The 22,426-nt window shown below is 45.0% G+C and overlaps 1 protein-coding gene across 1 annotated transcript in view; it reads left to right on the top strand.

The window, feature by feature from the left end:
- PTGFRN (prostaglandin F2 receptor inhibitor) overlaps positions 1–16,531 on the top strand; it is an 80,726-nt gene extending 64,195 nt beyond the window's left edge. Inside the window, exons 7-9 of the mRNA XM_027535793.1 lie at positions 5,364–5,471; positions 10,988–11,293; positions 13,064–16,531. Coding sequence (XP_027391594.1) covers positions 5,364–5,471; positions 10,988–11,293; positions 13,064–13,230 — 581 coding nt within the window. The 3' untranslated portion in view covers positions 13,231–16,531. The remainder of the gene's footprint in view (positions 1–5,363; positions 5,472–10,987; positions 11,294–13,063) is intronic.
- Positions 16,532–22,426: the final 5,895 nt, after the last annotated feature.

The raw sequence follows: 22,426 nt of genomic DNA, 5'->3' as shown, positions 1-22,426 counted from the left end.
ATTTTTCCAAAGCAGCTGCACCATTTTGCATTCCCACCAGCAATGTGTAAGGGTTCCAATTTGTCCTTATTCTCACTGGTTAGTTATTGTTATTCTCCATCTTTTTTTTTTTTTTTTTTTTAAATTATAGCCAACCTAGTATACGTGAGGGCTTCCCTCGTGGCTCAGTGGTAAAGAACCTGCCTGCCAGTGCAGGAGACATAAGAGATGAGGGTTGGATCCCCGGATTGCGGAAGATCCCCTGGAGAAGAAATGGCAACCCACTCCAGGATACTTGCCTGGGATATCGCATGGACTGAGGCCCGTGGCAGGCTACAGTCCATGGGGTCATAAAAAGAGTCAGACACGACTTAGTGACCAAAGAGCAACAACAAGTGTAAATGAAGTAGTATTTCATTGTGGTTTTAATTTGTATTTCCTTAATGACTGTTGATGTTGAGCATCTTTTCAGATATTAATAGCTTTCGGTCATATGTGTATCTTCTCTGGAGGGATGTCTTTTCATACCATTTACTCTTTTTTCATTGACTTTTTTTTTTATTGTTGGCTAGTGGAGCTTTTCGTAGTTTGAATACAAAAGTCCTTTAGCAAAATATGTGATTTGAAAATATCTATTCTGTATGTAGTCTTTTCACTTTCTTAATTGTGTCCTTTGAAGCACCCAAGTTTTTAATTTTGATGAAGTCCAATTTATCTATAGTTTATTTTTGTTGCTTGTGGGTTTGGTGTCATATCTAAGAAACCATTGCCTAATCCATGGCTGTGAGGATTTACACCTATGATTTCCTCTAAGAGTTTACGGTTTTAGCTCAAACATTCAGGGCTATGGTCCATTTTGAGTTAATTTTTGTCTGTGGTATGAAGTTGGGACTCTGCTTTATTCTTTCGTATGTGAATACTTAGTTGTCCTGGCACCATTTGTTGAAAAGTCTATATTCTTTCCCCCATTGACTTTGGTACACTTGTCAAAAATAATTTAACCATAAATAAAAGGATTTATTTCTGAACTTTCAGTTCTATTCTGTTGATCCTTGTATCTTTTCCTGTACCAGAATCCCATTGTTTCATTACTATAGCTTTCTAGTAAGTTTTGAAATAAGTGTGACTCTGCTCTGACTTTGTTGTTTTTCAAAACTGTTTTGGCTTTATGGGCCACTTGCATTTCCAAATGAATTTTAGGATCAGCTCATTAATAGTTGCATTTTACAGATAACTGGGACTTTGATAGGGATTGTGCCAAATTTGTAAATCAGTTTGGAGAGTATTACCATTTAACAATATGGTTTTCTAATCCATATACATTAGATGTCTTTCCATGTATTCGGGTCTTTTAAAAATTTTCAGTGGTGTTTGTAGTTTCCAGCATACAAATGTTGAACTTCTTTCATTAAATTTGTCCTAGGTATTTTATTGTTGATACAACTGTAAATTAATTGCTTTCCTAATTTCCTTTTCAGGTTATTTATTGTGAGTGTATAGAAACTGAACTGACTTTTATAAATTGGTCTTATATCCTGCAACCTTGCTGAAATTGTTTATTAGTCCTAATAGTTTTTTGTTGTTTTTGTTGGTGGCTTAGGCTTTTTAAATATAGGACCATATCATCTGCAAATAGAGGTAGTTTTACTTCTTATATTCAGTTTTCCTTAATGCCTTCTAATTACTTTTCTTGCTTAATTGTCCTGGCTAGAATCTCTAGTAAAGTGTTGAATAGTAGTGGAACAAGTGGACATCCTTGTCTATTTCCTGATCTTGAGGGAATTTTTCCTGTTAAGTATCTTTTACCCTTAAGTATCTTGCTAGCTATGGGTATTTCATAGACAGCAAATATTGAGTTGAGGAAGTTTTCTTTCATCCCTAATCTGTTGAATGTTTTATTACGAATTAGTGTTGGGTGTTATCAAATGCTTTCTCTCTGACTATTGAGATTCAGATGAATATGTGGGTTTTGTTCTTTGCGTTATCTGTTTTTATTGTCTATAGGATTTTATTCCATTTTGTTTTGCATTTGTTATTTGATGTTTCTTTAAAACTATTATGAGAAAGAAGGGAGACATAAAATCTTTTATATGTATTTCTAGGTGAGGAGTGGGTATTGAATCTATTACTCAGTTCTTTAAATCTCATCGTAACAGATAAAATCACTGTAGCTTACAGGCTGAATAGACTGCTTAAGGTTTTTGCTTTATTGAATCCAGGGAGTTGTCATGGGCTCACAGTTTAATTAAGAGGAGCTGCATCAAATCTAACACCCAGCACATTACAGTAGCCCTGCATAGCTCCACGAGAATATTGACTTGATGCTGAAGAGCTTTCACTTCCTAAAAATCATCGGCACACAGTAAAATACATGTAACAGAGAGGTCTTTCCTGGTACCCACCCTTTTGTCCTCTGTTTTCAGCACACTTACCTGTTGGTATAAGGACCATGTTCCCCAAGGGGCCTTACTGAGTTGTGACATCTTCTGACTCAAAGTATCAGGGGTTTAAATGTGGTTATATGGTTTAAATGTGATGATGTTAAATATTTAATATTTGATGTTAAAAGAATAATAATAACATTTTTCTTCTTAATGGAGAAGTTTGAAAATATAATAAAATACAAGGAAGAATCACCCTTCATCTTACCAGAGACTGTTAATTAGTGGTATTTGTTATCTTAGAATTTTTCCCTTACATGTTTTCTTCGTGACTTTGAAATCAGGCTGTATATGCAATTTTATGACCTGCTTTCCCCCACTTTAACATTATAAGATAAGCATTTTCCATGTTATAAAAAATTATAGGTAAATACCAACTTTAATGACTACACCTGCTAGAATTTGGCTAACCAATTCCCTACTGATGACATGCAGATGGTCTGCAGTTTTGGCTTTCACAGAAATACTGTCCTTTATAGCCTTTTCTTAGGGGCTAGAGTTGGAGCATGGTTTGTGTCAATGTTTGTGTTTAAAAGTTAAGTGGTCCGTGTACTCTACAGATAGGAACCTGGGGACATGTAGTGGCCCTAGAAGTTCACTTAGATTATCTGTGCCATAATCTGTCATATGTGAAGTTAACCAGACACATTCCCTCACAAAAGCAGCATTATCCAGAAATTGACCACAATAAAAATATTTCTAAGCCTGGGATAATGACCCGTATTAACAGTGAGTTGTTGATTTCGTCCGAAGGAAATCCACTGCTGTGACCAGTTCACAATGCAGGCCTTTTCCTTGGTCCTCATCTGTGTGGTGAGAATGGCACAGATCCTCTGTTGTTCCCACGGCCACGAGGAGAAACGAGAACTGTAACGTGTGATCCAGAAGGCATGTTGGGTTTCTTTGGAAATGTAAAGGAAAGAAAGTGAAATTTGTCCAAATTAGGTAGGGAAATGTGTCCAAATAAGGTAAAGAAAATATGTCCAAATTTCTTTGCTGTTTCTAATTAAGTAAAGAGGAACCGGAATCCACCATGAGGCTCTCCTTGTGTTTTATTATCTCATGTTCTCTGAGAAGGCGCCTGGAACACTTTAAGAAAGCCCCATAGTATAGTTCTATTTTTAACCATGAAATTTCGAGTCAGAGAAAAAAAACGTAGTCCCCGTTGCTCACCATGGTTGCTACTAACCTGTCCTCACAGATGACCATAAATGGCATGAAGTCCCCCCAGTCATCACCACTGAGCCAACTCAGAGCAACGGGCTTGATCCTTTCCCACCTCACTGCTATAAACAGAGCAGATCCAGGGTGGTAAGGACCTGAGCAAACCATGGCCAAGAGCCCAGTTACTTGAGGGACATGATGCCCAGAAGTGCGTAAAGTTTCCTTGTCCTGTTCACTTTCATCCCATTCCCTGTGTCCTGGAACTGCCATTCTGTTGGGTTCTCCATCCCCTAGGCCCAATCTGAGTGCTCAGCAGAACCAACCAGAGCTGTCTGATGCCTCAAGGTTTCCATGTTCTACAACCATCCTTCACCTTTCTCCCAGCAAACACAGATTACTCATGAACTCCGTGTTAGAAAAGCCCTCTGTTGAATTCATCTTACTACTCATGTTGAAATAAAAGTATAGGCTTTTCAATTCTTTGCCTCATTGGTTCACATGACCTTTTACTCTCTTTCTCACAGTCATTTCTTTTGGATGTTAAAAAGTACCTTTTCCTTCCTGATAATCTGATTTTAAAGGTAGCTACATCTGTATTCTTAGCTTCGAATGAGTTTCAGAATCAGTGTCCAGGGCCATCTATCTTTGCTTTCAAGAAAACGCAAGGGAAATCCCATAGCATTGGTATTCTGGAATCATCTTCGGGCTTGCCTATTCCTAGATGTTAGAATTGGGATATGGTAACTATTAAGCTCTTAGGATCAGATTAGCTTAAAGCTGCTTAATAATCTCACCTAAAAAGTAAGCTATCAAAGGGTTAAAACCAAAGAATGCAGTACCTAGCCCCTCTCTCTGCCTCAGGAGGGGATTGGAGCCACAGATTTCTTCCATACAAGGCATACCTTTTTTTAATATAAGTCATTTATTTGTGCCTAGTAATGAAACAGCCAATGATGATTATCCCTACAGCCAAATGCATCCAACTGACTGTGGTAAATATTACTAACTTCTAGCCCTAAATTTTTATTTTACCCTTCATATTTTCTTGTCCATACATATGCTCATTACCTTACAACTTACAGCAGTGAATCAGTGATACTGTGAGGAGTCAGCATGGTTTGTGTAGATCCATCTTCTGGCCTTTGGGAGAAGTAAAGGGGTCATTTATAAAAGTAAACTGGGTATTGAGGGAGAATTCCAGTGAAGCAGGCAGGGACAGGTCCTGTCTGGGTGGTATTTAAAAGGAATTTACAAGCTGCCTCCGTTTCCCCCAGCAGAGTGAAATCGCCTTCAGCCGAACCTTGCAGCAACATCATCATTGTTGGCTTGCCTATCTCCCTACTGGATGTCAGCCTCGTAACAGCAGGGCCCGTTGCCAGCACCCAGCACAATGAAGCTACTCAGTCTGTTGGGACCAAAAGCGTCCCTGACTTAGTCCCAAGTGCTCTGATCTCTGAGCCACTCTGGCCTGGAAGTGAACTGTGTGGAGCCAGAAACATCCCTGACTGTACCAGGATGGGAGGTGGGGTGGTCTTGAAATGAGACAGTGGTTGGAATCTTAAGGTGAAGCTCAGTTGGAAGTAGCTTAATTCATGTCTCTCTGAAAAGAAGAAAAACATCCTTAAAAACCTATTTTGTGGACTTAAAAACCTGTTTAGTGGATTTCTAGCCCAGTTCCAAGGAAAGGGAGCCCACATTTAGATGTACATTTGTGCACCAAGAATGGGGTTTAAACAAAAGTGTGAAAGAGGATCATGAAGTGATGTTACTTTCTTCCAGGTCCTATATTCAATGCCTCTGTGCATTCGGACACGCCGTCGGTTATCCGGGGAGATCTCATTAAATTGTTTTGCATCGTCACTGTCGAAGGAGCAGCCTTGGATCCAGGTACCTCTCTCCATCCTTTCCCCTTCCTCATACTGCTTTTCTAAGTGTTTCTCATATCATCCCTACTGTGTTACAAATGTGAAGGTCGGGGATTGGATTGGCTATTTATTCCCAAAGTGCCTAGCTCGGTCCTTTGTATTCAGTAGATATTTACTGAGGACTTGTTAAAGTGGATGCCACTATCTGTTAGATGGTTTGAAAACACAGCTAGACATTTGAATGTAAGTTCTCATGGTGATCCAGTGGCCACTTCAGGGGCTAATTCAAGCTGGTTTGCAACCCACTGGAAGAGTCCAGCTCCCTTCCATTTTGTCTTTCGTTTATTCCTTCAAATAGTTATTGAACTCCTATAAACAGGTGCTGTTCTAGATACTGGGAATAGAGAGGCATGATCAAAATTTTCTACGTCTTCTTTCATGGCGCTTGCAGCCTGGTTTATTAAACAGACAAGAAAGAAATCACCATATATGTAGTATCAGATAGTGATTAACACTTGAGAAATACAAATCAGAGTAAATGAGTGGCAAGTAACCAGAGTATGCTATTGCAGTTTAAACTTTTAGGAAATCTTTGTAAATCTTTTCTTTGCAGAAAATATTAGCAGGGCCAACAGGATGCCCAAGAGTTGTGGGCCAGCAGCCTTACACCTTTCCTGCTTGGCCCCCTTAGTATGAGGTGCTGTGCTTCTCACTTAGATCCTCAGGGTTTGAAAGAATATTAAATGTATGCAGGTGTGTCTCTGCCTCCTACAGAGCCTGTGGAGACCCTGACTCCCTGCCTAGGGGCCGCCCGTGCTCTGACCTCTGGTGTCTTGTGCTGCCTTCTCCATCGTAGGCAGAGCCTTGACCTCACACAGATTAGCACCTTGAAAAGGCCAAATTGTGCAGAGCTCACTGAGTTCTTTGCGGAGACCACTGGACATGTGGCCCTGGGGTGGAAATGAAGCAGGTCTTCGTTCTATGTTAAGGGCAAGCTGTCCGTAAACTGAGGGTGGGCTGTAGTTGATCTTGTGTGACCAACAGGAGCAGAGGCCCGGGCCTCCACCCCCTGAAGTCTGACTCCTGCATGGCCCCCGGCTGAAGGTTCACGTGTATCTAGCTCAGGGTCAACAAATCTCTCTGTAAGGGACCCAGGTAGGGAGTATTTTCAGTTTTTTTGACTCTGTGGGCCAGATGATCTCTGAGGCAGTTACTCTACTCTGCTGTTGTAGAGGGAAAGCAGCCAAAGAGAATAAACAAATGGGCCTGGCTGTGTTCCAGTGAAACTTCATTTACAAAAACAGGTGGTGGGCTGGCTTGACCTGCAGGCTACAGTTTACTGAACCCTGCACAAGTTGATTGATACCAAAATTGACTCTTGTCAGGAACCTAAATATGATTGAGCTTTAGAGGTAAAAAAAAAAAAAAAAAGGAGAAGGGTTTATGGAAAACGTAGGAAAAGGAAAAGGGAAAAAAAAACCATCCAAAACAAAGATCAGTCAGCTCTGTCCTCTGGGGTCAGGAAGGAGCCAACGCTCCTGTGGAGGCTGCCAGGAAAGGGGGAGCAGGGAGGTACTTTGCAAAAGTTGAAATGATTTAATAGTATATTTGCCTCTAAAGTTTATTTATAAAAAAAAATGTTTTTTAAACTTTTTATTTCGTTTTGGTGTATAACCAATTAACAAGCAGTATTGTGATAGTGTCAGGTGAGCAGTGAAGGGACTCAGCCGTAGGTGTACATGTATCCATTCTCTCCCAAACTCCTCTTCTCTCCAGGTTGCCGCATAACACTGAACAGTGTTGCCTATACTATATAGATGGTCCATTGCAATATTCTTGCCTAGAGAATCCCATGAACAAAGGAGGCTAGTGGGCTACAGTCCTTGGGGTTGCAAAGAGTTGGTCATGATTGAGCACAAGCCACCTAGGTTCTTGTTGGTTATCCATTTAAAATATAACAGTGTGTATATGTCCTCCCTAACTATCCCTCCCCCACAATCCTTCTGTTTATAAAAAATTAAAAAAAAAATGTTAAGCTCATTTATAAGTATACAAAAATGTAACATTTCAATGTCTTTCTCATAAATTAATGGGTCACCAATTGTGCCCTTAACATGTCTTTCCCTCCAATGTAATTTCAAAAGCTATAGGTAATTGCAGTGTAATTGCAAAAGCTATAGGTAGCTGTTATCTTACACATCACAATTTTCCAGAACTTTGCACTCTTGGACTACATGGGTAGAAGATTCTGAATAATTAAACACAAGTTGTGGTTTCATTTTTCCTCATGTTTCCTATGGGCTGTGAAGGAATTCTCTTCTGGAAAGGACATGTGGCCCAAGTGGGCTGAGTGCCACCGCAGCGGGAGGGGTGGAGAGGATCACAGCTCTTTAGAGGCGGGGTCTTAAGTCAGATTCCCTAGAAGCAAAGCCTGAGACAAGCGAGCGAGTGATTAATTGAAGATGTGCCCTCAGGAGGAACCATGAGGGACTGAGGGGATCAAGGTAGAACTAGGAAAGAAGCCAGGCAAAGATCTGAATTCAGAACAAGTGTAACTCCCTATGGGTTGCTGCAGAGCATGGATTATACCATAGAGTGTGAGTGACCTTGTTGAGCTAAGGCTTTTATACCTACCCTCCCCAGTCGTTGGTCATGGTCCACAGTGAATGGCTGGGGAGGGGTAGCGTTTCTTCACCTCCAGGGGTGGCTCTCCTGGAGGTGGCTTCTGTCAGCTAAGGACAGTCCTCTGGAGAAGGTTCAGGTGTGAGAGCTTAGCAGCCGACCCCTGGAGCAGTTGGGGGCCCAGCGCTCCAGCTGGTCAGGGCAGAGTGCCAGGAGCATCTGCTGTAGGCGGCAGTGCCCTTCCTGTCAGAGCATCTCCTAGTACAGAGTGTGTATGTTGAACTGTGGAGATAAGGATGTTCATGGCGGCCACCTTTTACTGTGCACTTACTACATTCCTGGTGCTATTTTAAGCATTTTATACAGCTGACTAACCATGGGTGCTATTGTAATTTCCTTTTAGAGAGGAGGCAACTGAGTCACTGTGAACTTAAGTGACTCACCCAGGTCACACAGCTGATGAGAGCTAGGATTCTAGCCCGAGTAGCCTGACTCTACAGCCTGGCCACCATACTGTAAGGCATAGCGGGACAGGGGTTAGAGTCCGGGCACAAGTAATATGGACACAGCTGTGACTCTCTGCCTTCAGTAACACCCAGCGTCTGCAGGTGACAGCCGCGCTGAGCTGGTTTTCACTGAGGGCCTGGGAGTGATCTGCTGTGCCCAGGCACTGGCCAGGATGTGAGGACACTGACCACACGCCCTCTGCCCTCCGGGAGTGGGTCATTTGGCAAGAGATGGCCTGCATGCTGGGAACAATCAAAGGTTTTGCTCAAATGCCTTGGTGGATTGATGGGAAGGAAAAAAATGATATTTTGGTGCCTCAGAGTAGAGAGCTGACATCACATGTAGAGTTGAGATTTGCCTGTGGCCATTAACAGTATTCTTGCCTGGAGAATCCCATGGACAGAGGAACCTGGCAGGCTACAATCCACGGGATCGCTGAGTCGGACATGACTAAAGCAACTGGGCACTTAACATTTTTATTGTGAGTTGAAAAGGAATTATCATTTGAACAATTTTGTAGAAATTCTCACTTTAGGGGAATTCCTTGGTGGTCCAGTGGTGAGGACTCCATGCTTAACCACTGCAGGGTTCTATCCCTGGTTAGGGAACTCATATCCCACAAGCTGAGAGACGTGGCCTCCCACAAAAAAGAAAAAAATTCTTGCTTTTAATTTTGCTTACATTCTTTTTCTCTGTGTAAGCATCTGAATATGATTTATTTGCCTTATAATGTGCTTTTTGAGGTTATTAGTGTATTTTTACCAAATGGATATTACTTTTTGTTTAATAAAAATTGTGTCATTTAACATTTGTATAGAAAGTCTTGTCAAGTGAATTTAAGATAAAGCAGTGTTTGTGGCCCGCTTTCTTGCCTGCTGGGTGACTCTCGGACCTGACGCAGCTGGTGTCACTTGGTAACTGTTAGAAGAAGAGGTCAGAGGCTTAGGATGTGCAGTCTTATTTCCACGTTCGATGAGAATTACCACTTGTGCCAAAGTCATCTTACTCTTGTGCCCACATTAATTTATTTGAGGCTGTTAGAACCTTAATTTTGCAGAGTACTTTACGATTCCACAGCATTACTCACTGGGACTGTTAAACCGTGTTCAATTTTCTCAGCTTGACATTTTTTTCCTCTTGTTTTGAACTTAAGCACTTCAGGGGGGAAAAAAAATCACAGTGAACGATAAAAATCTAAACTGTTTACAACTCTCCATTTTGTACGATTCATTTTATTATTTTTTTTCCGTTTTTCCCTCCAGTTTTATTAAGATAAAATTGACATACATCCCTGTACAGGTTTAAGGTACACAGCATAATGATTTCACTTATATACATCATGAAATGATTATCACAATAAGTTTAGTGGACATCCATCATCTCACATAGATACAAAAAAGTGTTTTTTTTCCCTGTAATGAAAACTCTTAGAATTTATTCTCTTAGTGTTCATATACATCACGGAGCAGTGTTAACTATCGTCATCATGTGTATACTACATCACTAGTATTTATTTTCTTATAACTGAAAGCTTGTATCTTTTTTTTTTGAGCCAATTCAACATAAATAAGATTTATACAATTTTCACACAACACTAGAATACAAATTCTACTCAAGTTCCCATAGACTATAAACTAGGAGACACTGGAACATATCCAGGGACATAAAACAAGGTGCAAAAATTTCATGATCTAAAGATACTGAAATCATACAGAGTCTTTGAACAATTCACTTTATGTCCGTATTGTCGCTTACGACTAGTGACCTTCCAGTCTTGGGTTCTTCTGCCTGAAATGCTGAAGGGCCTTGCTTTCTTTGGAGGAGAGAGCATTCTATGTCACCACACACAAGCTTTCCCTCCCAAGTTCTGTAGAGGAGACATTTTGGGGCTGTGCTCCTTCAGCTGGGTGGTGGCAGTGGCCTGGTTAAAAGGGTGGATTCTGCAGTTGAACTCCTGGGTTAAGCCACATGCTCTGCAACCTCCTGGCTATGTGATCTCAAACAAGGTTAATGGGTCCCTCCAGAGATTAGAAAATGTGACCGCACCTTCATGTATGGTTGTTGAGAGGATTCGGGGACACCTAAGGTCCCCAGAACCGTGCTGGCCCCCAGTCAGGCTGCACGTGTGCTAAGTCACTTCAGTTGTGTCCGACTCTTTACAACACTGTGGAGCGTAGCCTGCCAGGCTCTTCTGTCCATGGGATTGTCCAGGCAAGAATACTGGAGTGGGTTGACGTGTCCTTCTCCAGGGGATCTTCCCAACCCAGGGATCAAACCCGAGTCTCTTATGTCTCCTGCATTAGGCAGGCGGGTTCTTTACCACTAACGTCACCTGAGGTGTGTTATCCATACATGGAACTTCTTCTGCCTGTGCCACTGATCCCAGGGTTTTGGCTTGGTCATCCGTAGACGACATGGCCTTTGACGTGTCCTGGTTTGCCGTGCACTCTTTTGGCCTGGACAAGGCTCCCGTCCTCCTGTCGTCACTGGATCGGAAGGGGATTGTGAACACGGCCCAGAGGGACTGGAAGAGCAGCCTCAGCCTGGAGCGCATGAGCATGCTGGAATTCTTGCTACAAGTGCATGGCTCCGAGGACCAGGACTTTGGCAACTACTACTGCTCCGTGACTCCATGGGTGAAGTCACCCACAGGTTCCTGGCAGAAGGAGGCAGAGATCCAGTCCAAGCCCATCTTTATAACTGTGAAGATGGATGGTAAGAATGACACACAAATAACCTTCTCAGTGTTTGGGGAATGGCTTCTCCGCGTGCTTTGCCACCGCGGATGGGATCCAGGTTCTCACCCTTGAGGAATGTGCCTGCTTTCTCTCTAGCCTGGCTCAGGCGTGTACCCAGAAAGAGCACACTCAGCCCTTGCTGTTTTCCCAGCTTAGGTACCGGGTGTGCTGGAGGCACCACTGGGAAATGATTTTTTAAACTTACTGGACAGATTTTCAATGCATTCTGTAAATTCTAGACATAGTCGCTTTGTTGTATGCTAGGGTTGGCACGGATTCTGCCAGGCAGGGGCAGAGAACAACATCGAGAGGGTGGGTCAAGGTCTCTTGGAGGGGCCGTGAGTGAGTTCCTGCCCCTTTTACCCTTCTACTGGTCCTGTGCTGTGCTAGTCGCTCAGTCGTGTCTGACTCTTTGAGAACCCATGTACTGCAGCACACCAGGCTTCTCTGTCCTTGGGCTTTTTCAGGCAAGAATACTGGAGTGGGGTGCCATTTCCTCCTCTGGGGGATCTTCCTGACCCAGGGATCGAACCCCTAGTCTCCTTGTCTCCTGCATTGCAAGTGGATTCTTTACCCACTGAGCCATCTGGGAAAGCCCCTTACTGGTCCTACCTTTGGTGAAAGGGGGCTCCTCCCATTCACTCGCATAGGGAGGGTTCTTCACAGAACCCTGAGATGGGAGGGGGAGCTCCCCATCTTGTTGGCTCACACTGACGACCAGTCAGCCTAACTAAGTGGTCAGGGGGCCCCCTCCCCACCCTTCTGCTCTCTAGCCTCCTGGAGTGGGGGACACATTTTCCTTGGTTAACGGAAAACTTGTCTTCTCTGCAGAAAGTGTCAGAGTAAGTGTGAATTGAAAAAACTCACAGACAGAATTCAAGTCCAGGTGCCTGGAAGGATTAAGTAGGAGCCTTCGAGTGCGTTTCCCTGACGATGTGTCAGTTTGGTGGGGACTGGAATTGGAGCCCCAGCTCTTCCACAGATGACTTAGTCTTTCTAATCCTGTGTGTCCTCTCTTGTTAAATGGGATGATAATCTCTCATGGGGCTGTTGTGCTAAATGTCGGGCAAACAACCATGGTGCCAGCCTCCACCCAAGGTTTGCTGGTAATTCGGGGGACGGGGACTTTGTAGGTGCAGGATCTGAACTGTATGCGTTCCTGCAACTTAGTCAGTGATACCATATTTGCCTCTTAGAAATGTCTTGCTTGAAGTCATTCCATATGAAAATCCAGATTTACTGAACAAGCAGGGAGTGATTATTCACTTTGCTAGATAATTTACTATAGTGTTACTTAAAATAGCTCCCCTAGTACACTTCAGTTATCTGATGCATAGAATTGATTTATGTAGGTTTTTTTTTTAAGGATGCATCTGCTGCTGAATGTGTGGTGCCCTTATACTGACTTTTAAAAATCAATCTCCTGCCAAAACCCTAAAAAGCAAGTTGACATTCAAAGATATTGAAGGAAATCTTTTTTTTTTTCTGGGTTCCGCCCACCACCACCCTGCCTGCTATGGAATTGGGTGGGGATATATTTGCTCATTTTTGGACACCTATGGCTGAGCTGCTCTTGTTTCAAGCCCTGTGCTAGGTGCAAGACCTGTGAGGTCAGACTCCTGGGGGAGACCCGGGGCAGTGGAGAGGGGAGGCGATGGTCTTCCCTGAGCTGTCCCCATCCCCGCAACACCCCCTACACCCTGCAACTTGCATCATGATTTCTATCCCTCTGATCTCTCCCTCCCAGTGCTGAACGCCTTCAAGTACCCGCTGCTGATTGGCATCGGCCTGTCCACTGTCATCGGGCTCCTGTCCTGCCTCATCGGGTACTGCAGCTCCCACTGGTGCTGTAAGAAGGAAGTCCAGGAGACCCGGCGAGAGCGCCGCCGGCTCATGTCCATGGAGATGGACTAATTGGTGCCAGAAAGGCCGAGACTGAGGGACGGTCGAGGAGCGGTTTGGGCGAGATGAGGACAGCAATCTTTTAACGCGAAGTGTGTTACACTAAAAACCAGTCCTCTCTAATCTCAGGTGGGACTCGGCGCTCTCTCTTTTCTGCATGTCAAGTCCTGAGCGCAGACATGTTTACCAGCACACGGCTCTTCTTCCCACGGCACTTTCTGATGGAACAATTGAGTGTGTGTTTTCCTGACGGCGGCTTTTTAATGGTTAACCTCTAATTTTTTTCTCCTACTGGCTTATAGATCTCTGACTTGTGTGTGTTTCTACCTTTTGTTTTGAGGGGTTGCAGTGAGAAAGGGGTGAAGGCGTTCAGAGTTCTTTGTCTCGGGTGAGATCCGTACGTCTTCCGAGTCAGAGGAAGATGTGCTGAGAGAGCTGCTAAAGGCGACCCTCTACCCCGGCCGAGGGACAACACAGACCAGTGCTGAAGGCTAATGTGTGGCTTTTACTACCCTCCCCACCCCCTATTTTCCAGGGGGTTTAGGCTACATTTAAAATCTAAACCTGCAGTCCGTGACTTCCTATCAAGCCCAAATGCATTTTGGTTTTGGTTTTCTGCTTCTCTGCCCCTTTCCACTTCTTTCGTATTTGCTTTATGTGCGAGTGCTGAAATGGCCCTGGAATTGAGAATTTGGCTCTCCACCAAGCACCTTATCTTGCCACCTTAGCCTTAAGAATGAGTATGAAGAAAAATGCACAGCCCCCTCTGTCCAGGGCAGTGAGAAGCCCTGCAAGGAAGAGGTCAGAGACAAGGAAAGGAACAGACAGTCACTCCCACAGTTCCGAGGCTACCATGCCTCAGGGGGCCCCAGAGATTGCAGAAGGGGGATATCCTGGAAGTTCGATTTCTGCAGTTTGTGCCAGAGGGTCAGTGGTGCAGGGGTGTGTCAGGCGGACGGAGCCACCTCTCTTCCCTGTCCTGCCCTTTGTTAGAGGCTAAAGCCTTGTGGGTCTTCAGGGGGAACCACTGACACCCCATGTCCTTCACGAGCCACTTGGGCTCTTTAATGTGAAGTCGAATTGCTGCTTGCAAGACTGACTTCACAGAATCAGAAATTACCCAGAAGAACCATGCATTTTCTGTCACCTTGTCAGTCCTTCAAGTCTTTTAAAAAATCCCCTGCAGGGGGTTAGTGAGAAAGGGTATACTTTGTGGTGTGTTTGCTTTCCTATTAGGAACACAAAGGAAACCCAGCAATTTATTGCTGTGTGAACAGCCTACAAAGTAGATCTGAGAGTGGTCCGCTTTGCCCGATCACTCGTACCAGGAGTAGGACAGCAGTCCCAAAAAGATTTGTGTCTTGCCCCCACACAGCGCTGGCCTTTCAGAAGCATCCCAGTGGGGTTTCCTGAGGCTCACTGGTGACTCAATCCCCACATTGCATTCTGCCTGCTTTTACCCTGAAGGACCTAATACTACTTTGTCTTCCAAAAGGGAAAAAAAGATTGGTTTGTTTTGAGCAATAAAGTAATACAAAATGATGGCCATTCACGTGTGGCTCTCTGTCACAATGGGCCGGACGAGCTAGACTGCTCCCAGCTCACCATCTTCCCTTCTACTTCCCTCCTCTGTTGCCCACGATTCGTTTTGCACATATGACCAAGTCACCCCCCAGACAGCAGATTGCCACCCAATTTTTCCTTTTGGTTTTGCCCACCCAGGGGACCCCTCATATGATTGAAACTAGATTCTGTACTAACGGTAGCAGAACAGAGGGATTCCGGGCCTAGCATCTGTGGCGGGAAGACGTACCGCAGGCCCGCTCTCCCAGAGCACGAACGGCCAGGGGAAGGGGAAGAGGCTGCGATAGCGCTAGATTTGGGTATTTCCTACATGCCATTTCCCAACTGTGCCGTCTCAGAGGAGGTGAGTCACAGGTGATTGTGCAAACAGGAAATAGACACAGGTGCTGCGTTCAGAACAGCCAGTGCCCTTTGAGCCCTCACAGTGATCAGCCTCCTAAAAGAAAGTTTAGGATTGTTGTAGTACAGGCCCTTGGAAGGAGGAAAGGATACTTGGCTTTGGATGTGACCCGGGGGCCCCAGGTGTGTGTAAAAACGTGGATGGGTCGCAGCAGACAGCCGGTGGCAGTGAAGGTGGCACGTGCTCACACACTCTACCTTCTCCTTTCGGACTGCTGTTGCATTTCAAGGCTGGGGCTTCTACGGCATCTACCATGCCCCGAGCCCCACCCTCCATCCACTGGGCTGGTACAAAGTAGGGAGAAGTCACAGGGCATGGTACCAAGGACCGCCTTCCTTCCAGGGACGTGAACATGCTGGAACGTGCGTCCTGGTCAGAGTGTGAGATGTACTCTTGTTATACCAAATGGGGCCCCCTGCTGAGTGCTCTTCTGGAAAAGGTTACCGCAGAAGCGCTGGCATGAAGGCAAGGACCCAGCCACGACTGACACGGATGAAAGTGCACTGCTTAACACAGAGAACCTTGATAGAAAGTTTGACTTTGTTTTTTTTCTTCTAATCGTAAAAATATCCCCAGAAAGAGCCTAAGCTATATTCAGATAAACGCCTGAGAAGTACTTTCCATTGTTTACTTTATAATGTTTACATACACTTTTCACTTTTTTAAAAAAAAGAAAATGCCAGCTCTGACTTTTTAACAACTTTTCAGATTTTTCATGGGACAGTGGAACTCTGACTCACCAACTGGATTTAAAATCTTAATTTAGAAACGTATTTATTTGTGTCTTTTCTCCTCTCCTATCTATGTGGCTTTCCCTAAGATCCTGGTCAAAGTGGCTTCTCCTGCCCAGATCCTTGTCTGTTTTCCCTGGTGGCTCTTGCTTCTTGCTTTGCAGACTGCCTGCAGCCATGATTTTGTCACTGACATCTGTGAGCCAAAGACTGAGCCTCTTTAGCAGGAATAATAAGCAATACTACACAACTTGCTACTTTCAGAAAACCCTTTTTTTTTTTTTAATCTTCACCTATGACAACAGAGGAAGAAGGGAACTGGGATTTGGGTAAGTTCTCCTCCGCTGTTTGACCAAATTCTCAGTGATAATTATTGTGTGCAGATCACTAGGAGAAAAAAGTTGACTTTCTTTCTTTTTTAGCGTGGCACATACAGATCTGCCGAATTTTCCGTAGACAAAAGAAAGGGTCTTGTGTATTTTTGTCCATATCCAATGTTATATGAACTAATTGTATTGTTTTATACTGTGACCACAAAATATTATGCAATGCACCGTTTGTTTTTTATTTCATTAAAGGAAGTTTAATTTAAACTGAAGTTGTGTGAGGAACTTGATCTTGGCCTCTGTTACCCTTTCATCTCCTCTGCATAAGGGACTGTGGCTGAAGTCCCTTGCCACTTGAGCACCTTCTCATCTCTTGGAATCCCATGAACATGTTGTAGATGTTCACCAAAGATAAAAGAAGAAATGGATTTAACAGGACTAATAGTGAGATTTCCACCAAGCAGATAGGTGAGGGCTGGGGCCCCCTGCTGAGGATGGTCTCTAGGTCTCTCCCTGCATTCTCACGACCTTATAGGACCCTTGTCAGGAAAGAGAGAAGTTAGAGGCTGTTCCTCTCTGCGGATGAGGAAACACACCCCAGTTCTGTGACCATGTCGTGCCTGGAACAGAACAGCTTTTCTGACTCATGACCCAGTCTTGGAGCCAAACAGGTCCAGAAGGTGTTAGCCCCTGTATTAGGAAAAAACAATCCTTTCCCCAGGCTGCTGGCTTCTGAGTTCAGGATAGGAGAGAGTGCTGGGGCTCCCACCTCCCTGCTGGCCCCAGGAGCAGCTGCTCAGCCTCGGCCAGCCTTCCCTATTTGTGTCTCGGGCAGGGACCATCTCACTTGTGAGGTGTTCAGAGGCTGGGTCTGTGTCCTGGTTAATTAACCTCGCCTGGGGCTTGGCCCCAGTCCAGACATATGGAAGGGACTTGTTGTTTTTAGCTGCCAAGTCATGTCTGACTCTTTTGACTCCATGGAATATAGCCCGCCAGGCTTCTCTGTCCATGGGATTTCCCAGGCAAGAATACTAGAGTGGGTTGCCATTTCCCTCTCCAGGAGATCTTCCCAGACCAGGGATCGAACCCACCTATCCTGCATTGGCAGGCAAATTCTTTACCACTGAGCCACCAGGGAAATGCCATAGAAGGGACTAGAGGTTTATGAATGCACAGTGACGCTGTCCTGTGGGAAATGGCCCAATGCTGCATGCTTCTCCATGAAGAGGGAAGATTCTGCTCACATCGAAACACTGACACAGTCAGAGCTGGTCTGCAGCAGTCCCACACCTCTTGCTGAGCCTGTACCTGCCTCAGTTTATATTAAAAGAAAAATAAAAACTTGCTCACATAACTCCTGTGGCCAAGGCATTGTGCTCAGCGCAGAAAACCTCCCACTTATATCCTTTCCTAGAGGGTTTGGCAGCTGCTGTTGGCTCATCCAGAAACCTCTTTCCACCTGTTCCAACTCCTGCTTCTCTGTCAGGTCTCACAGGGAGCCTTTATCTGCCTCTGTAGGTTATAAGAGAAACCCCTGACAGATGCTCTGGTTGTCTGAAAGTGGCCCGAGGGCAGGGACCTCTTCCCACTGTGACAATAGCTAACCAACACTGGGATGCTTTGATGTGCTGTGCACTTGGGCGAGGGCACGAGGGCTTCCCAGGTGGTTCAAGCAGTAAAGAATCTGCCTGCCAATGCAGGAGATGCAGGAGACCTGAGTTCAGTGCCTGGGGTGGGAAGATCCCCTGGAAGAGGAAAGGGCGCCCCACTCCAGTACTCTTGCCTCAAGGAGTCAGACTTGACCGAGCATGCATACGCATGCACTCGCACCTGGGCAAGAGCCTCAGGTCACCCGAGGTGACCACTGCAGATTTCTTATGTGCTCTTCATGTAACTGGATCTTCGAGCTAACAGCCACCCCATGTCCTCTTACCCACAGACCAGTGTGTGTAGCACACCACTTCAAAACACAGGTTTTATTATTTTGGTGAAGCAGGGCCAGCCATTGAGAAGATAGCTTGTTTCACTCACAGATCCCAAGAGGAGGGGTCACGCCACACCCCAGGGGCCACACGGGGAAGCACCAGCATCCCTCAGGCAGCAGAGGGAGCAAGAGAAAAGCATGGACTGCAGCCCTTGTTTTGGTTTTCACAGGAAGGAACAGGCAAGTCAGGGTAAGCTGGCTTTGGATTGACTAGTTTGGAGAATTTCAGCGGATTCTGGGGCGTAGCAAGTGTCCCTAGTTAGCAGGTGTGATGAGAAAACAGCTATTTTGAGTTGCTGCCTAGGATTTTACAGGATAATAGTGCTGCTCACAGCCAAAGCCTGAACGTATAGATAAGGACCTGAGCTTACGGTTCCTGCCCCAAGTCCCCACTTTGCTTTTCCCCAGGCTCCTTTTAAAATAACCCTTTTGAGTTGAGCCTGCAGCCTCCACCGCAGCCACCTGATAAGTAATGGGCGCTTGTTACCCTGCTCTCTATCTCCTGCTCACTGGACACCTGGACGTCGCAGGACTACCCTTCCCCTGGCTCGCTGGGCCCCCAGCCCTGGTTCCTGGGGTCTGTAAGTAATAAATCTTATGACTTAACATTCTTTGTGTGAGTGTATTGAAATTGTGCCTTCAATCAAAATGACCCTGGGTTTCACTTCCTCTGGGTGGGGGTTCAGATGCTGAGGGAGCAACTTGCTGACCCGATGTGGGTGGTTTGTGCTCCTTGTTCAATAGGTCGTGGTCTGCATATGCCTAATTTAATACTCCAGCTATTCCCCTTCTCCCCCCAGCACATCTGGTTCCTGGCCTTGGGGTGATCTGAGCAGGGAACAGTGGTCCTGAGTGTAAGAGCTCAGTGGAGGAGGGGTTTGCACACAGAAGGCGTGAAAGTGAAAAAATGAAAGTTGATCAGTCGTGTCCGACTCTTTGCAACCCCATGGACTCTACAGTCCATGGAATTCTCCAGGCCAGAATACTGGAGTGAGTAGCTGTTCCCTTCTCCAAGGGATCTTCCCAACCCAGGAATCGAACCGGGGTCTCCTGCATTGCAGGCAGATTCTTTACCAGCTGATGGAAGGCATGCTCACAGGCAGATTGGAATGACTTCCTTTCTCTAGGAACTGGTTAGTCCTGGGAGGAGCAGTGTCTCCGGGGTCAGCAAGGCTCTGGATGTCAAAGCATGAAAAACCAGAACTAAAATGACATGATTAATACACTCACTGCTTGGGGCTTGTACACCTGGTTGGCTCAGCTCCACTAGGGGTGGGGAGTAATGCTCACCTGAGTCCTCTCTGTTCTGTTTGCCAGTGTATTTGTGCCACCAGTACTGGTTACTCTGATTATATAATTTCATTGAACAATATGTAAATCAATGAAATATGAGTGCCAGAGAAAGATGTGTTGATGAAAGGAAGATGAATTCCCTGAAAAGACTAGATAGAGGCAGATTGCTTTTTTTTTTTTTTTAGTGCTGTCAATTTAAGTCCAGGCAATACAACTATAAACGATTTATGTTTTTATAAATCATAAAAGCATAGGAAGATCTATACTCCATTGACTTTACAAACATTGGTTTTTTTGTTGTTGTTAATTCTTACTCTGTTTTAAAGAAATCAAACCTGAAAGTTGTAGAAGAGAAGATAGGTTTAGTTTATGCAAAAAAAGAGAGGAGACTCCAGATAATAAACCTGGGCCTGTGTCAAGAGATTGTTGAACAAATACGTACTATGTGATTGAAGTGAAAATAAAATTTTTAAGATACATAAATGTCTTTTGATAATTCTCATCTTTACCTAACATTTCTGTTAATTGATCAACTGATAGCTCTAATTGTGTCAGATAATGGAGTTTCTCCCATTATTGTCCCCATTCTTAGAGATGAGGAAATTGAGGCTTAAGGAAACTAATTTGCTCAAGATTTGAACCTAGGTCTTTCTGGCTCCAAAGCGTGTACATGTTCTAAATCACTGCACCGGCTACAGTGTCTATTTTAGCCATTCAGTATTTTTTGAAGAGATAGAAAGATGAGTAAGAACTGATTCCTGCCCTTAGGAAATTCATGGACTTGTAGGAGAGGGCATGGGCATGTAAATCATTCATTTTATTATGTGGAATAAGTAAAATTATAGCAGTTCATGACAGAGATAGAGGAAGGAGTGGTACATTTTCCAAGGTGTCAAGAAAGGTTTTGCATAGGAGATGCAAACCCAAATTTTAAATTTTTTAAATAAATAGGCATATATCAGGTAGGGAGGGCTCTTAGCAGAGGGGACAGTATATGCAAAATTAGAGAGGATGGTAAGAGCCATTCAAAGAAACACAGTGGTTCTGTGTCTGAAAGGTGAGGTGATGGGAGAGTTCTCAAGCACCAGCTCATGAAGATCCAGTCAAGGAGTTGGGACTTGGTCATCTAAAAGTTTGGCAGGGGGGAGGCACAAGATTTATTTTATTTTTTGGCTGTGGCAGGTCTCCCTTGCTGCATGCAGGCTTTCTCTAGTTGTGGTGAACAGGGTCTCGCTCTTTGTTCCTTTGTGTGGGCTTCTCATTGCCGTGGCTTCTCTTCTTGTGGAGAACAGGCTCTGGGATGCTCGGGCTTCAGTAACTGTGGCGTATGAGCTTAGCTGCTCTGCGGCATGTAGGACCTTCCCAGACCAGAGATCGAACCTGTGTCCCATGCACTGCAAGGCGGATTCTTAGCCACTGGACCACGGGGAAACCCCTGAAAGTCTTTATTCAGGAGAGTATGTGGCTATGTTTGCATTTTAGATTACTCTAGCAGAGCGGGGGCTGGGTGCAGGCAAGGCTGGAAGATGAACTGGACTGCATTAATCCAGGTGAAAAATCACTGCTCTCAGTTGTGACACCAGCAGCTACAGTGAATTCATTAAAGGTTTTAGGAAGAACTGACAGGACTGTATAACTAGGTGTGGAATGCGGAGGCCAGCCGTGGGTCTGGGAGGATGTCGGTGCACTCAACCACTATGAACAACAGTACCAGTGAAGGAGAAAACAATGATTTTAGCTTTGGACACAAGTTTGAGTTTTCTGCAGGACCTTCAGGTGGAAATGTTCAGCGCAATTAGATAATTGGCCTGGAGCTTATGGGAGAAGTTGGGGGCGGAGATAGATTATTGATTGTCAGCATACAGACAGGGCATGAGATGTGGAAGCAGCGTGAGGAGAAAGGGCTGGTGACAGAACCCTGAGAAGGGCGTCACTGGGAAGGAACTTCCGAAGCGGGGAGGGAAAATCCCGGCAAGACCATGGTATCAGAGAAGGAAGGAAAGAATTCCGAGCAGGTATGCCAATGGCCGGTCATACCTCATGCCACCGAAGGACCAAGTCAAGGGAGAGCTGAACACTGTCCATGGCTGTGACCTTGGGTGTTTGGGTGAAGTCAAGCCCAGATCACGGTGAGCTCAAGTGCTGGCTAGTTAGGAAATCAAGCAGAATACAAAATATGGGGAAACTCACAGATTTGAAGAGGGGAGGGAAGAGGAGGCAGTTTGAAACTATGGTGAAAAGGTGACTATTTAGTAAGGGAGTAGGCACCTGGGCTGCTTTATGGGCCAAGGAGACCATGAAAGGTCATCTGTGTCAGGGGTACACCTGTACCTAAAGCCCAGGTAAAGCAAACTTCCTGTCCCTTCTCCCCCTTTCTTCCTCCCTTTGGGGCCTATTTTGAGCACTCCTCCCCCACCCCCTTCTTGTTTTAAAATCAGAACTCATTGTCAGTTACTCCCTGTTAGGGAATTGAAGAAGTAGCTCTTCCCAAGGGTATATCTGAAACCAGAAGATGGCCTGGGAATCCCATCTGTTGGACTTTCTCTGCTGCCACCAGCTCCTAGTCCCCATCTCCTCCTTCACCCCCTTTCTTTTACATATGCAGTATTATAGAATAACTCATGTCACTATGTGATCAGTTCAGTTCAGTCGCTCAGTCATGTCCGACTCTTTGCGACCCCATGAATCGCAGCACGCTAGGCCTCCCTGTCCATCACCAACTCCCGGAGTTCACTCAGACTCACGTCCATCGAGTCAGTGATGCCATCCAGCCATCTCATCCTCTGTCGTCCCCTTCTCCTCCTGCCCCCAATCCCTCCCAGCATCAGAGTCTTTTCCAGTGAGTCAACTCTTCTCATGAGGTGGCCAAAGTACTGGAGTTTCAGCTTCA

Source organism: Bos indicus x Bos taurus, chromosome 3 (assembly GCF_003369695.1).
Source record: "Bos indicus x Bos taurus breed Angus x Brahman F1 hybrid chromosome 3, Bos_hybrid_MaternalHap_v2.0, whole genome shotgun sequence".
NCBI lineage: Eukaryota > Metazoa > Chordata > Mammalia > Artiodactyla > Bovidae > Bos > Bos indicus x Bos taurus.
This window is presented reverse-complemented; position numbering and strand designations above follow the sequence as displayed.